The sequence below is a fragment of the Aythya fuligula genome, chromosome 28 (genome assembly GCF_009819795.1).
Source record: "Aythya fuligula isolate bAytFul2 chromosome 28, bAytFul2.pri, whole genome shotgun sequence".
Classification (NCBI taxonomy): Eukaryota; Metazoa; Chordata; class Aves; order Anseriformes; family Anatidae; genus Aythya; species Aythya fuligula.
Genome location: NC_045586.1, coordinates 748,179 through 762,138, shown reverse-complemented (window position 1 = coordinate 762,138; position 13,960 = coordinate 748,179). Strand labels below are relative to the sequence as shown.

At 70.5% G+C, this 13,960-nt stretch overlaps 2 protein-coding genes and 1 non-coding gene across 3 annotated transcripts in view; all 3 read left to right on the top strand.

The window, feature by feature from the left end:
* Positions 1–76: 76 nt before the first annotated feature.
* Positions 77–148, top strand: TRNAM-CAU. The gene has a single exon. It is a non-coding gene; the product is annotated as a tRNA-Met (tRNA).
* Positions 149–1,012: 864 nt separating this feature from the next.
* NPR1 (natriuretic peptide receptor 1) lies at positions 1,013–11,321 on the top strand. Its single transcript, XM_032204275.1, has 21 exons — positions 1,013–1,685; positions 3,310–3,509; positions 3,806–3,919; positions 4,299–4,434; positions 4,705–4,796; positions 4,884–5,019; positions 5,110–5,194; positions 5,279–5,399; positions 5,500–5,574; positions 5,645–5,722; positions 5,811–5,915; positions 6,064–6,135; positions 6,530–6,689; positions 6,767–6,922; positions 7,833–8,001; positions 8,127–8,273; positions 8,951–9,143; positions 9,229–9,403; positions 10,682–10,780; positions 10,886–10,977; positions 11,238–11,321. The coding sequence occupies exons 1-21, from the start codon at positions 1,013–1,015 to the stop codon at positions 11,298–11,300; spliced, it is 3,141 nt and encodes a 1,046-aa protein (XP_032060166.1). The 3' UTR covers positions 11,301–11,321.
* A 1,729-nt stretch (positions 11,322–13,050) lies between these two features.
* The window catches only part of INTS3 (integrator complex subunit 3), a 37,267-nt gene continuing 36,357 nt past the window's right edge, over positions 13,051–13,960 (top strand). The window contains exon 1 of the mRNA XM_032204656.1: positions 13,051–13,149. Coding sequence (XP_032060547.1) covers positions 13,051–13,149 — 99 coding nt within the window. The remainder of the gene's footprint in view (positions 13,150–13,960) is intronic.

Here is a 13,960-nt window from a genome sequence, read left to right as displayed (position 1 = left end):
GGGCGGAGGGAGCTGCGCGCATGCGCACACCGTGAGGTGGAGCTATAAGGGGCGCAGGAGGGTGCTGAACAGAGACAGCAGAGTGGCGCAGCGGAAGCGTGCTGGGCCCATAACCCAGAGGTCGATGGATCGAAACCATCCTCTGCTAGTAGAATTTTTTCCTCCCCTGCCCTGGGTGTTTTTTTTAATTACCGCTTTAATTAAGTGATTTGATTACAGCCGCCGACCTCCGGCGCTCCCTAGTGCCTCTCCCCGGCCGCGCTCAGCTGCTGCAGCCTTGACCGGCGCACCCCGGCGGGGCGCGGGCATCCGCGGTGCTGGGAGCGCCCCGGGAGCCCCCCGTGTGCTGGGGGCCACGCGTGTCCGGGGGGGCCGAGCCCACGGGGCCGAACCCACGGAGCCGCGCCCGTCCCGCGGCGGGGCTCTCCGTGCCACCCTTTTCCTCCTCCACGGCAGTGGTGCCCGGCGCAGGGCTGTGATTTTTTCCCCCCGTGGGGGTCGCGGCGACCCCAAAACCCCCACGGAGCCCTCGGGGGGGGAGAGACCGGAGGCTGCTGGGCCCCCCCTGGATCCCTCGGACCCCCACGCGTGGGTGCGGGCGGGCGGCGCTGCCCCCCGAGCCCGGCGCGACGTGGGAGACGGGGGGGGGGACAGGACGGGGGCCGGCACCGGGAGGAGTGGGGGGGGTCCCACGGAGTCCGGGGGGGGGGGGGGGGGGTTCGGGGCGTTCCGCACCGCCCTGCCCAGCGCTGGAGCCGTCGGGGCAGCCGCCGGGTGTCCCACGCGTGTCCGCGGCGCGGGTGGAGAGCGCTGCGTGGATCCGCGTGGGGCGTGGGATCGGGGGCAGGGGGTTTGGGCGAGGAAGCCCCCTGGGTGCGGCGGGGCCGGGCAGGAAGGGGTTACCGGCGGCGGCTGGGAGCAGCCCTTTGTCACCGGCCCGGGGAGGGGTGGGGGGGGGCCAGGAAGGGCTCAGCCCCGCCGCGGGGAGCCGCTGGCGGCGGGCGGCCGAGCGATGCTGGCGGTGCTGGCCGCGCTGTGCGGCGCGGGGCCGGGCGGCCGGGCGGCCGCGCTGACGCTGGCGGTGGTGCTGCCGGAGCGCAACGTGAGCTACCCGTGGGCATGGCCGCGCGTGGGGCCGGCCGTGCGCCTGGCAGCCGCCGCCGTCAACGGGCGAGCCGACCTGCTGGCCGGCCACACGCTGCGCTGGGTGTTCGGTAGCAGCGAGGACCGGCACGGGGTGTGCTCCGAGATGGCCGCCCCGCTGGCCGCCGTCGACCTGCGGCTCGCCCACCACCCCGCCGCCTTCGTGGGGCCCGGCTGCGTGTACACGGCGGCGCCCGTGGCGAGGTTCACCAGCCACTGGCGGCTGCCGCTGGTGACGGCGGGGGCCGAGGCGCACGGCTTCGACGACAAGCGGGAGGAATTCGGGCTCACCACCCGCGCCGGGCCGAGCCACCGCAAGCTGGGCGAGCTGGGGGTGCAGCTCCACCGCCGCTTCAACTGGACCCGCCGCGCCCTGCTGGTCTACTGGGACGAGAAGCTGGACGACCGGCCTTACTTCTTCGCCGCCGAGGGGCTCTACGTCCAGCTGCCCACCCTGCGCAACCTCACCGTCATGGACGTGGTGTTCCGCGACAAGGGCAACTACTCCTTCATCATCCAGGAGATCAAGCAGAAGGGACGCAGTGAGTGCGGGGGTGGCGGGGCACGGCCGGGCGCGGCTCCCCTCGGGTGTCCGCGGCTCCCCACGGGTGTCCGGGGCTCCCCGGGGTCGTGCGCGGCTCAGCGCGGCCAGGCACGGCTCCCCTCGGGTGGCCACGGCTCCCTATGGCCAGGCACGGCTCCCTAAGGGCGTTCGTGGCTCTCTACAGGTGTTCCCGGCTCCCCGGGGTCGTGCGCGGCTCACCGCGGCCGGGCACGGCTCCCCTCGGGTGTCCGCGGCTCTCCACGAGTGCCCGCGGCTCCCCACGGCCGGGCACGGCTCCCCAGGGTCGTACGCTGCTCCCCAAGGGCGTGCGCGGCTCAGCACAGCCGGGCGCGGCTTCCCTCGGGTGTCCGCGACTCCTCAAGGGCGTTCGTGGCTCCACACAGGTGTCCGCGGCTCCCCACGGGTGTCCGCGGCTCCCCTGGACGTGCACAGCTTCCCAGGGTCCGCGGCTCCCCATGGGTCTCTCCAGCTTTTCCCGTGTGTCCCCAGCTCCCCACAGTTTTCCGCGGCTCCCCACGGGCGCCCCCACCTCCCCACGGGCGCCCCCAGCTCCCCACGGGTGCCCCCGGCTCCCCACGGGTGTCCGCGGCTCCCCAGGGGCGCTCCCAGCCCGCCCCTGCTGACCACGGCTTTGCCCGGCTGTGCGCGGAGCCCCCCCCGCGGGGAGCACGGGGCGCGGGGCTGTGGGGGGGGGGCGCGGGCGTGCAGGGCTCCCCACGCGTGTGCACAGCCCCACGCACGGCTCGGCACGGCCGGACACGCGTGGGCACGGGGCGGGGGCGGGGGGCACGCCACACGCCCGCAGCGCCCCAGCCCCGTGCGCTGCCCCCCCCGCCCCGGCGGGGCGCTGGGCACCGGCCAGCCCTGGAGCGCGGCCCGGGCAGGGCCCCCCCCGCTGGCGGCTGCTTTCCGGGGGCGCCGCCTGCCCGGGGCTGGCACGGCCGGGGCACCGGCCCCCCGCTCCCGCCGGGACGGAGCCGTCTGGGCGCCCCCCCCCCCCGGGAACGGCGGCTCCAGGGGCTGGCAGCGGCGGGCAACGTCTGCCCGACCCCGCTGTCCCCGCTGGGTGCTGTCTGGGGACCCGGCGGTGGCAGCCCGGAGACGCCGGGCAGCACCCCAGGGTGCTGCCGGGGGGAGCGGGGAGGGGGCACGGGGCAGCGGCACCCACCAGGGTCCCGGCAAATAAATCTCGGCCGTCGATCTGGGCCATGCTGAGGAGGAAACAGAGTCAGGAAAACAGGAAACCTCGGGCAGGGCTCGGCGGGGGCACACGGGCGGGCAGCGGGCGCGGGACCCCCGCTCCCCCCAGCATCCCGCTCGGTGCCCCCCGAGGGCGCAGCAGCCCCCGGTCCCTGCTGCACGCCGTGCCGGGTGGCGCAGCACAAGGCACATCCCCTGCTGCGGGATGGGGGACCCTCGGGTCTGATAACGGGATGGGGCTGTAATTAAATCACCCTAATTATCGCTGCCGGTCCGGCCGCTGCAAATCCAGACCCAGGCACGGAGGGACTCGGGGTGCGGGGCTGAGGTCGCAGCCCCCGTTTGGGGTTCTCCACCCTGGGTGGGGGGTCCGGTGCCATGAGCGGTCTCGCCCCGCGCAGTTGTCTACGTGTGCTGCGCGCCCGACACGCTGCGGGAGCTGATGCTGCAAGCCTGGCGCGAGGGGCTCACCCGCGGCGACTACGCCTTCTTCTACATCGACATCTTCGGGGCCAGCCTGCAGGGCAACCACTTCCCCGAGCCCCAGCGGCCCTGGAAGCGGGGTGACCGCGACGACGCCGGCGCCCGGCAAGCCTTCGAGGTGAGCACCCCGGGGTGCTGCGCGCGGGCAGGGACCCCCGCGTGCGTCCTCTTCGCCCCCTCAATGTGAGTGCCGGCGCTGCCCCAGCCTCCCCTGCCCGCCTGCTCCCTGCTGGCAGCCCCGGAGGAGGAAGGAAGCGAGATTAATTTCCCCAGGTCCCGGCTCCAGCGCTGCCCGGAGCTATTAATAGGTGCAGCACGAAGCCTGCCCCAGCCCCTGGGACTTGGGGGACCCCATAACGGAGGGGAGGGGGCAGGGTCCCCGTCCCCGCTGCCAACTGCTCGCCCCCACCCCAGGCTGTCACCATCATCACCTACAAGGAGCCCGAAAACCCCGAGTACCGGCCCTTCCTGGCCCGGCTCAAGGAGGAGGCGCTCACCCACTTCAACTACACCATGAAGGACGGCTTGGTAGGGCACGGGGACGGGGCTGGGGACGGTGGGGGGCACGGGGTGGGGCTGCGGGGGGACAGGAGTGGAGCTGGGGACGTGGGATGGAGCCGGGGACAGGGGGACAGGGGATGGAGGCAGGGACACAGGGACATGGGATGGAGCTGGGGACGTTGGGGGCAATAGGTGGAGACGGGGATGGAAATGGGGACAAAGGGACACGGGATGGAGCTGGGGAAAAAAGGGACATGGGATGGAGCCGGGGCTGTTGGGGATGAGGGGGTGCACGATGGCCTTGAGCTGTTGGGGACCAGGGGCAGAGGATGACCTGGGGCTGCTGGGGACAAGAGGATGCGGGTCCCCGGCTGTGCCCTGTCCCCAGCCAGCTCCGTGCCCCCAGATGAATTTCATCGCGGCCGCCTTCCACGACGGGGTGATGCTCTACGCCCAGGCCGTCAACGAGACGCTGGAGCGGGGCGGCTCCATCACCAACGCCTCCGCCATCACCCGACAGATGTGGAACCGCACCTTCTACGGTGGGTGTCCCATCCCTGTCCCATCCCCGTCCCGTCCCTGTCCTGTCCCCGTCCCCATCCCAGCCCCAGCCCCGTGCCCGGCCCCAGCAGGGCTGGGTGCTGCCCGCCCGCCACGCTCCCAGGCTGGTATTTTGGGATCGGAGCCAGCGGGATGGAGATTTACAGCCCCGGGCACGATGGAGCCACCATCCCCGCCAGCGCTGGCCCCGTGCCCCGTCCCCTGGCTGGGGTCCCTGGCTCGTCCCCGAGCCCCTCACCCTCCATCCCCAGGCGTCACCGGCTTCCTGAAGATCGATGAGAACGGGGACCGGGAGAGCGACTACTCCCTGTGGGACATGGACCCGGTGCGCGGTGACTTCCAGGTGAGAGCCAGCCCCAGCGCGGGGCCACCTCGGTCCCCAGGGGGCTACCGGGGGCCTCGTCCCACCCGCGTCTCGTCCCCATCCCAGATCGTGGCCAACTACAACGGCACCACCAAGAAGATCCACATGGTGCCGGGGCGTGACATCCACTGGCCGGGGAACAGGGTTCCCTCCGACGTCCCCCCCTGTGGCTTTGACAACAGCGACCCGCAGTGCCGCAAGGGTGAGCGGGGGGGGTCACCGGGGTGAGACCCCCTCAGGGCAGGGGCTGGGGTGCCCACGACCCCCTCACCGCCCTCCTCTCGCCCCGCAGCCAGCCTGAGCACCCTGGAGGTGCTGTCCCTCGTGGTCAGCCTGATCCTCCTGGCCATCACCATCATCTCCTTCTTCATCTACAGGTGCGGGGAGCGGGCTGGGGAGGGAGGGGGTGGCCCAGGGGGTCGGGGGACCCCCGGGGGTCTCATCCTGCCCTCCCGCTGCAGGAAGCTGCAGCTGGAGAAGGAGCTGGCGGCCGAGCTGTGGCGCATCCGCTGGGAGGACGTGCAGATGAGCAGCCTGGAGAAGCACCTGCGCAGCGCCGGGAGCAAGCTCACGCTCTCGCTGGTGAGCACCCAAAACGTCCCCAGACCCCCCCGGGCAGTGGGGACAGGGATGGGGACAGGGACAGGGATGGGGACGAGCTCACCCCGCGTGCTTCCTGCAGAGGGGCTCCAACTACGGCTCGCTGATGACCGCAGAGGGGCAGTTCCAGGTCTACGCCAAGACGGCGTACTACAAGGTATAGGGGCACGGGAGCGGGGCTGGGTGCCCCCCACCCACCTGGCACCCACCCCCTCGCCTGCCCCCAGGGCAACTTGGTGGCCGTGAAGCACCTCAACCGCAAGCGGATCGAGCTGACGCGCAAGGTCTTGTTCGAGCTGAAGCACGTAGGTGGAGCTGGGAGGGGGGGACAGGGCACGGGGCAGGGTCCCCGCAGCGGGGCAGAGCCCGGCCCCACAGCCCGCTGTCCCCTAGATGCGGGACGTCCAAAACGAGCACCTGACCCGCTTCATCGGCGCCTGCACCGACCCCCCGAACATCTGCATCCTGACCGAGTACTGCCCCCGCGGGAGCCTCCAGGTGCCAGCGGGGTCCCCGCTCCCCGATAGGAGCCCGTCACCCAGCGTCGGGGCTGCACGGGGCCAGCACCCTGCCTTCGGGCTGCATCGCCCCGTGGGGCTGCCCGGGGTGGGGTAGAGCAGCGAGGTGACCCCCCTGCACCCACCAGGACATCCTGGAGAATGAGAGCATCACGCTGGACTGGATGTTCCGCTACTCCCTCACCAATGACATCGTTAAGGTAACGAGCTGCTTCCCATGGGGGTCTCTGTGGGGCGGGGGGACCGGGTCCAAGCGTTCTCCATCCACCCATCCATCCATCCATCCATCTGTCCATCCATTTGTCCAACCATCCGTCCGTCCGTCCATCCATCCATCCATCTGTCCAACCGTCCGTCCATCCATCCACTCATCCACCCACCCACCCACCCATCCATCCATGCATCCACCCAACCATCCGTCCGTCTGTCCGTCCGTCCATCCATCCATCCGTCTGTCCATCCATCCATCTGTCCAACTGTCCGTCTGTCTGTCCATCCATGCATCCACCCAACCATCCGTCCATCTGTCCGTCCACCCACCCACCCAACCGCCCACCCATCCACTCACCCCCCCCCCCCCACCCACCCGTCCAGGGCATGCAGTTCCTGCACAACGGCGTCATCGTGTCCCACGGGAACCTCAAGTCCTCCAACTGCGTGGTGGACAGCCGCTTCGTGCTGAAGATCACCGACTACGGGCTGGAGAGCTTCCGCGCGGCCCCCGACGGCGAGGACTCCCACGCGCTCTTCGCCAGTGAGCAGCGCCCCCGTGCCCCGCCGTCCCCGTCCCCGGGGTCCCTGCCCGGCCCGACCCCGTCCCTGGTGCCGCAGAGAAGCTGTGGACGGCGCCCGAGCTGCTGCGGATGGAGGCGCCGCCGGCGCGGGGCACGCAGAAGGGTGACGTGTACAGCTTCGGCATCATCCTGCAAGAGATCGCCCTGCGCAACGGCGTCTTCTACGTGGAGGGCATGGACCTGAGCCCCAAAGGTGGGAAAAGGACGGGGCGACGGTGACGAGGAGGTGCTGAGGGGTGCTGGGACCTGATGTGATGGGTGCTGGGATGTGGGATGGGGTGAAGGGACCTGCTGTGAGGACTTGGACATGCTGTGATGGGTGCTAGGACCTGGGATGGGGTGATGGGACCTGATATGGGATGCTGGGATCTGTTATGGGGTCTTGGACCTGCTGTGATGGGGTCTTGGATCTGCAATGGGGTGCTGGAACCTGTTACGGGGTGCTTGGACCTGGGATAGGCTGATGAGACCTGTTATGGGGTGATTGGACTTGCTGTGGGGTCTTGGACTTGCTGCTGGAGCGCTTGGACTTGTGATGGGTGCTTGGACCTGCTGCAATGGGTGCCTAGACTTGTGATGGGTGCTGGGACCTGTTATGGGGTGCTTGGACCTGAGATAGGGTGATGAGACCTGGGATGGGGTGCTTGGACCTGCTATAGGGTCTTGGACCTACTGCAATGGATGCTTGGACCTGCTATGCAGTCTTGGACTTGCTATGGGGTGCTTGAACCCACTGCTATGGGGTCTTGGACCTGCTGCTATGGGTGCTTAGACTTGTGATGGATACTGGGACCTGCTATGGGGTGCTTGGACCTACTGCTATGGGGTCTTGGACCTGCTATGGGGTCTTGGACTTGCTGTGGGGTGCTTGGACCTACTGCAATGGGTGCTTGGACTTGCTATGGGGTCTTGGACCTGCTATGGAGTGCTTGGACCTGCTGCTATGGGGTCTTGGACCTGCTGCTGAAGCGCTTGGACTTGTGATGGGTGCTGGGACCTGCTATGGGGGCGCTTGGACCCGCCGCTGCGGGGTCACGGACCTGCTGCCGGGTTCTTGGAGCCACCCAGGGTGCCGGCCCCGCCGACGGGTGCGCGCCCCGCAGAGATCATCGAGCGGGTGAAGAGCGGCGAGCGGCCCAGCTTCCGCCCCTCGGCCAGCGTGGGGTGCCAGCTGGAGGAGCTGGGGCAGCTGATGCAGCACTGCTGGGCCGAGGACGTCCTGGAGCGCCCCGACTTCAACCAGATCAAGGTCCAGCTCCGCAAATTCAACAGGTGCCCGCGCCTCCTCCCGTCCTGGTCCCCCTCCCCTCCCCAGGGTGGTCCCCGGGTGGTCCCAGGGTGGTCCCTGTGTGGTTTCCCCCCCCCCAGCCCCATGGGTGCTGACCCCCTGCCCGCAGGGAGAGCAGCAGCAACATCCTGGACAACCTGCTGTCGCGCATGGAGCAGTACGCCAACAACCTGGAGGAGCTGGTGGAGGAGCGCACCCAGGCCTACCTGGAGGAGAAGCGCAAAGCCGAGGCTCTGCTCTACCAGATCCTGCCCCAGTGAGCTCCTGGGGGGTGGGGGGGACGAGGGGGGGGCGTCTGGAACCTGCCCCCAGCATCGAGCGCCCTGGGGCACCACCCGAGGGGTTCCCCCTGTGGGTTCCCCATGGGTGCTGTGCCTGGTTGGGGGTGCTTGGAGGGGCTGGGGGTGATCAGAGGACTTGGGGACCCACAGGGCCTCCCCTGGTGGCTTGGGGTGATCGGAGAAACTGGGGATCCCTGGAGACCCCAAAGCTCCCCCAAGATTTGGGGTGATCAGGGAACCTGGGGATCCCTAGAGACAGACCCCAAGGCCACCCCAAGGCTTGGGGTAATCAGAGGACTTGGGGACCCCCAGAGCCCCCCATGGGGCTTGGGGTGCTCAGAGGACCTGGGGATCCTTAGAGACCCCAAAGCTCCCCCAAAGCTTGGGGTGATCAGAACTGGGGATCCCTGGAGACCCCAAAGCCCCCCCTGTGGCTTGGGGCTGGGGGTGACCAGAAGCACTGGGGACCCCCCACACACATTCCCCTCCCCATGGCTCACCATTTGGGGTGCCCCCAGACCCCCCAAGCCCTTCAGAGCTGCTCAGCAGGCTGGAGCCCCCTTGGGGACCCCAACACAACTGAGGGCTGGGGACACCGGAGAGGGGTCCGAGGGGCTGCGCCCCCCTCACCCCAACCCCAAAACGCCCCCAGCTCGGTGGCGGAGCAGCTGAAGCGGGGCGAGACGGTGCAGGCGGAGGCCTTCGACAGCGTCACCATCTACTTCAGCGACATCGTGGGCTTCACGGCGCTGTCGGCCGAGAGCACCCCCATGCAGGTGGTGACGCTGCTCAACGACCTCTACACCTGCTTCGACGCCATCATCGACAACTTCGACGTCTACAAGGTGAGGGCGCGCGCCCGCCGCGGCCCCGATCCTCCCAGGGGTGTCCCCCCGGAGCTGGTGGCACCCCCCTATGGCCCCCCCGCAGGTGGAGACCATCGGGGACGCCTACATGGTGGTGTCGGGGCTGCCGGTGCGCAACGGGAAGCTGCACGCCCGCGAGGTGGCCCGCATGGCGCTGGCGCTGCTGGACGCCGTCCGCTCCTTCAAGATCCGCCACCGCCCGCAGCAGCAGCTCAAGCTGCGCATCGGCATCCACACGGGTCAGCCGGACGGGGACGGGGACGGGGAACGCGTGTGGGGCGGTGGGGACGGGGATGGGGACAGGGCACCCATGTGGGTCAGCGGCATGGGGACAGGGATGGGGACGTGGCACCCATGTGGGTCAGCAGCATGGGGACAGGGATGGGGACATGGCACATGGGTCAGTGGGGACAGGGATGGGGATAGGGACATGGCATCCCTGTGGGTTGGTGGGGATGGGGATGGGGATGGGGACATGGCACCCATGTGGGTCAGCAGCATGGGGACGGGGATGGGGACTGGGACCTATGTGGGTCAGTGGGGATGGGGACATGGCACCCATGTAGGTTGGTGGACACAGGGACGGGGATGGGGACATGGCACCCATGTGGGTCAGTGGCATGGGGACAGGGATGGGGACGTGGCACCCACATGGGTCAGTGGGGACAGGGATTGGGACGTGGCATCCACACAGGTCAGCGGCACGGGGACAGGGATGGGGACGTGGTACCCATGTGGGTTGTTGGGGATGGGGATGGGGATGTGGCACCCATGTGGGTTGTTGGGGACAGGGACAGGGATAGGGACATGGCACCCATGTGGGCCAGCAGCATGGGGACAGGGATGGGGACATGGCACATGGGTCAGTGGGGACAGGGATGGGGATAGGGACATGGCATCCCTGTGGGTTGGTGGGGATGGGGATGGGGATGTGGCATCCCTGTGGGTTGGTGGGGATGGGGACAGTGATGGGGACGTGGCACCCATGTGGGTCAGCAGCGTGGGGACGGGGATGGGGACACGGCACCCACATGGGTTGGTGGGGATGGGGGCAGGGACACGGACAGGGCACACGTGCGGGGCAGTGGGGACAGGGATGGGGACGTGGCACCCATGTGGGTCAGTGGGGATGGGGACAGGGCACCCACATGGGTTGGTGGGGACAGGGATGGGGATGGGGACGTGGCACCCATGCAGACTGGTGGGGATGGGGATGTGGCACCCACATGGGTCAGTGGCATGGGGATGGGGACGGGGACAGGGCACCCATGTGGGTCAAAAGGGTGGGGACGGGGACACGGCACCCACAGGGGTCACTGGGGATGAGGGCTCCCTGCCCCCCCCCCCACCATCAGGGCTGGGGGGCACCCAGTGGGGCACCCACCCCCTACAAGGACCCAGGGGACAGGGGCGGAGGCAACACCAGCACCTGGGGGGCCACCAGGGGCCAGTGTTGGGGGGGGGGGGGACCAGGACAGGGCTGGGGGTCGCGGGGGGGCTCACTGGGGGTCCCGCAGGGCCTGTCTGCGCCGGTGTGGTGGGGCTGAAGATGCCCCGGTACTGCCTCTTCGGGGACACCGTGAACACGGCCTCGCGCATGGAGTCCAACGGGGAAGGTGAAGGCTTGGGGGGGGGGCCAGGGGGGGGGTTAGGGGGGGTTAGGGGGTATGTTGGGGGGGGTCCGGGCACCCATGGGTGCTGACGGGGCCGCCCCTGCCCAGCCCTGAAGATCCACATCTCGGCCGTGACCAAGGCGGTGCTGGAGGAGTTCGGCTGCTTCGAGCTGGAGCTGCGGGGGGACGTGGAGATGAAGGTGAGCACCGGACCCCCCCCCAAAAGTGGGGACCCCCCCCACACCCAGCGGGGTCCCCCCGTGTGCTCCCCCCCGACCCACCCCCATGCCCTGCAGCCCCCTTGGGCGATGGGTGCCCCCCTGCACCCCCTGCCCCCAATCCCGCTGGGTGCCCCCCTGCGCCCCCTGCCCCCCCCCATCCCACCCACCGTGCCCCCCCCATCCCAGCCCCACTGGGGGTCCCTAACCCACCCCCCCCGACCCCCCCTCCTCTCCCGCAGGGCAAGGGCAAGGTGAGGACGTACTGGCTGCTGGGGGAGCGTGGGAGCAGCACCCGGGGCTGACCCCCCCCCCACCGCACCCACAGCCCCCCCACGGGGCCGGCACCGCTGTCACCGTGTCCCCCCCCCCCAAAAAAAAAAACAAACAGGCTGGGGTCACACGGGGGGGGCCCAACGCCGAGGCTGAACCCCAAAACTCGGTGGGTGGGGGCACCCCAAGCCCGCCGGGGGGGGCATCGGCCAGGATGGGGCACGGAGGTGGCCGGGGGGGGGGGGGACACGGGGATGGCTCCGTGGCCCCAAGGGGGGGGTCGGTGCCCCCCCTGCCCCCCCCCCGGCGGCGGGATGGGAGCGATGGAGCTCGGATTTTTGTAATAAAGCTGGTGTGTGCGCAGCTGCCTGGCTGTCCCCTGCTCGGGGGGGGCACTGGGTGTCGCCCCCCCCGCCCGTATCACCCTCCATGGGGGGCACTGGGAGCCCCCCCATGTCCTCCTTCTGGGGGGGGGCCACTGGGTGTTGTGTCACCCTCCCAGGGGGGCACTGGGTGTCCCCTGACCCTTGGTGCCCCCCCCGGGCCCCCCCTTTTGCAGGGTGGCTCGAATTTGGGGAGGGGGCTCGGATTTTTTTTGGGGGGGGGCACCCCGGCAGTGAGGTTTGGTGGGGTGGGGGGTCTGGGGGGGGGGGGGATGTGGGGTGCTGACAGCCTGGGGGGGGTGTCCACGGGGTGGGGATTGGGGGAGGGTCCCGAGGGGGGTTGGGGGGTCCGGGGGGCTCCCGGGGGGGGTCCCGGGGGTCCCGGCTGTGCCCGCCCTGGGGGGGTCCCGGGGGGGTTTGGGGGTCCTGGGGGGGCCCGGGGTTGTCAGGGGGGGTTGTGGGGCCCGGGGGGGTCCGGAGGGTCTCGGGGGGCCCCGTCCGTGCCCGCCCTAGGTTGGGTTTGGGGGTCCCGGGGGGGTCCCGGGGGTCCCGTCCCCGCCCCCCCCCCACAGCGCTCACCCCGCGGCGCCCCCCGGCAGTGGGCGGGGCTCCCGCGCGGCCCGGCCCCGCCCCCTCCACCCCATTGGCCGCCCTTCCGCGCGCGGCCCCGCCCCTTCTCCCCTCCTCCCCGCGCTGCCACTCAAATCCCGCTCTCCATTTCCATTGGCCCACACGAGCCCTAGGGGCGGGCGCTTCCGGCGGCGGCCGCTTCCTCTTCCCGCCGGGCCCTCCCGGCCCTCTCCCGGTGACTTCCGGCCGGCGGCGCTGGGCGGGGGGCGCGGAGCCGCCGCCCTCCCCCCGCTCCCGGACCCCCCCCGGCCGCGATCGGGCCCTGCCCGGCGGCAGCCGCAACCCCCCCGGCCCCCTCCCCACCCCCGCCGGGGCCTCGTCCCCTCCGGGCTCACCGGGAGCCTCCGCCCCGCGCCCCCCCGGTGCCTCCCGGTGCCCCCCTGGTGCCCCCACAGCCCGCAGGGGGGGGCCGAGGCCTGGTCGAAGAGCAGCCCCCCGGTGTGTGCGCCCCCACCCCCACCCCGTGTCCCCCCCTCCCGGTTCGCCGCCGCCGCCCCCCCCTCCGGTGCAGGAGCTGGGGGGGGGCTCCCGGGGGGGGGTTTCGCCCTCAGCGCCCCCCCCTCAAAAAAAAAAAACAAACAAAAAAAACAACAAAAAAACCACCCCCGGTGAGGAGGGGCAGGGCGGGGGCACCGCTGGGCTGTGCACGGGGGGCTGAAGGGGGGGCTGCTGCTGGCGGGTGAGCCCCCCCCACACCCCGAGACCCCCCTCCCAAAAAAACCCGGTAGGGACCCCCCCCCCCGTTGGGGCCCCCCCCCCCCCGGCGGCCATGGAGCTGCAGAAGGGGAAGGGGGGAGCGGCAGGAGGAGGAGGAGGAGGGAAGTTGCTGGTCTCCACTCTTCTGGATGCCAAGGATGAGTTGGAGGAGGTAGGTGGCCGGGGGCGGGGGGGGGACTTGGGGGGGGGGGGGGTAGGGGGTGGGCAGCGGGCAGGGGGCACCCCCAGCACCCCCCCCACACTCAGCACCCCCCCCACACACGCTGGCCCTGTGTTCTCAGCCCCCCCTGGGGTTCCCTTCCTGCAGTGTGAAGCTGGGCAGGGGCTGGGGGCTGCCCAGGAGCCCCCCCAGGAGCCCTGGGCCCCCCCCCCCGGCCCCTCTGCTTCACCCCTGGTGCTCAGGGGGAGCCCCGGGACCGACCCCGAGGCCCCACGGGGCCCTTGTGTCCCCCCCCCAGCAGGTGGGGGTGCGGAGGGGTCGGTTGTGTGGTGGGACACAGGGTGCGAAGCCCTCAAAGCAGCACGGATTGGGGAAAAAATCCTGCAGGATTTGGGTTTAAGGACAAAAAATGGGGTGGTGATGGGAACAGCTCGGTCCCAAAGTATTCAGCGGGGCCCATGTGTGCTTTGGGGCCTGGCTGGGGCTGCGCAGAGCCCTTCCAGCAGGGTCCAGGGCTGCCCCCGTGGGCGCTGTGGGCAGAACCAGGGGGTTTCCAGGGAGTTCTCCCCGGTTCTGCCCCTGCCCTGCATCGAAGCCACGCTTCTAGCAAAAAGCTCAGCACCAAAAAACGACTTTGGGCATCGTTTGTGCTCCTGAGCGCGGCAGCGCCGATGGACGCAGCACCACGGGGTTGTTTCTCGGGGTAAAGCCCCAACGGGTGGGACGAGGAGCACGGGAGGAGCCGCGTGGGGCTGCGTGCGTCGAGGGCTTGAAGGAACCGGGCTGCTTGGGGACAGCTCAG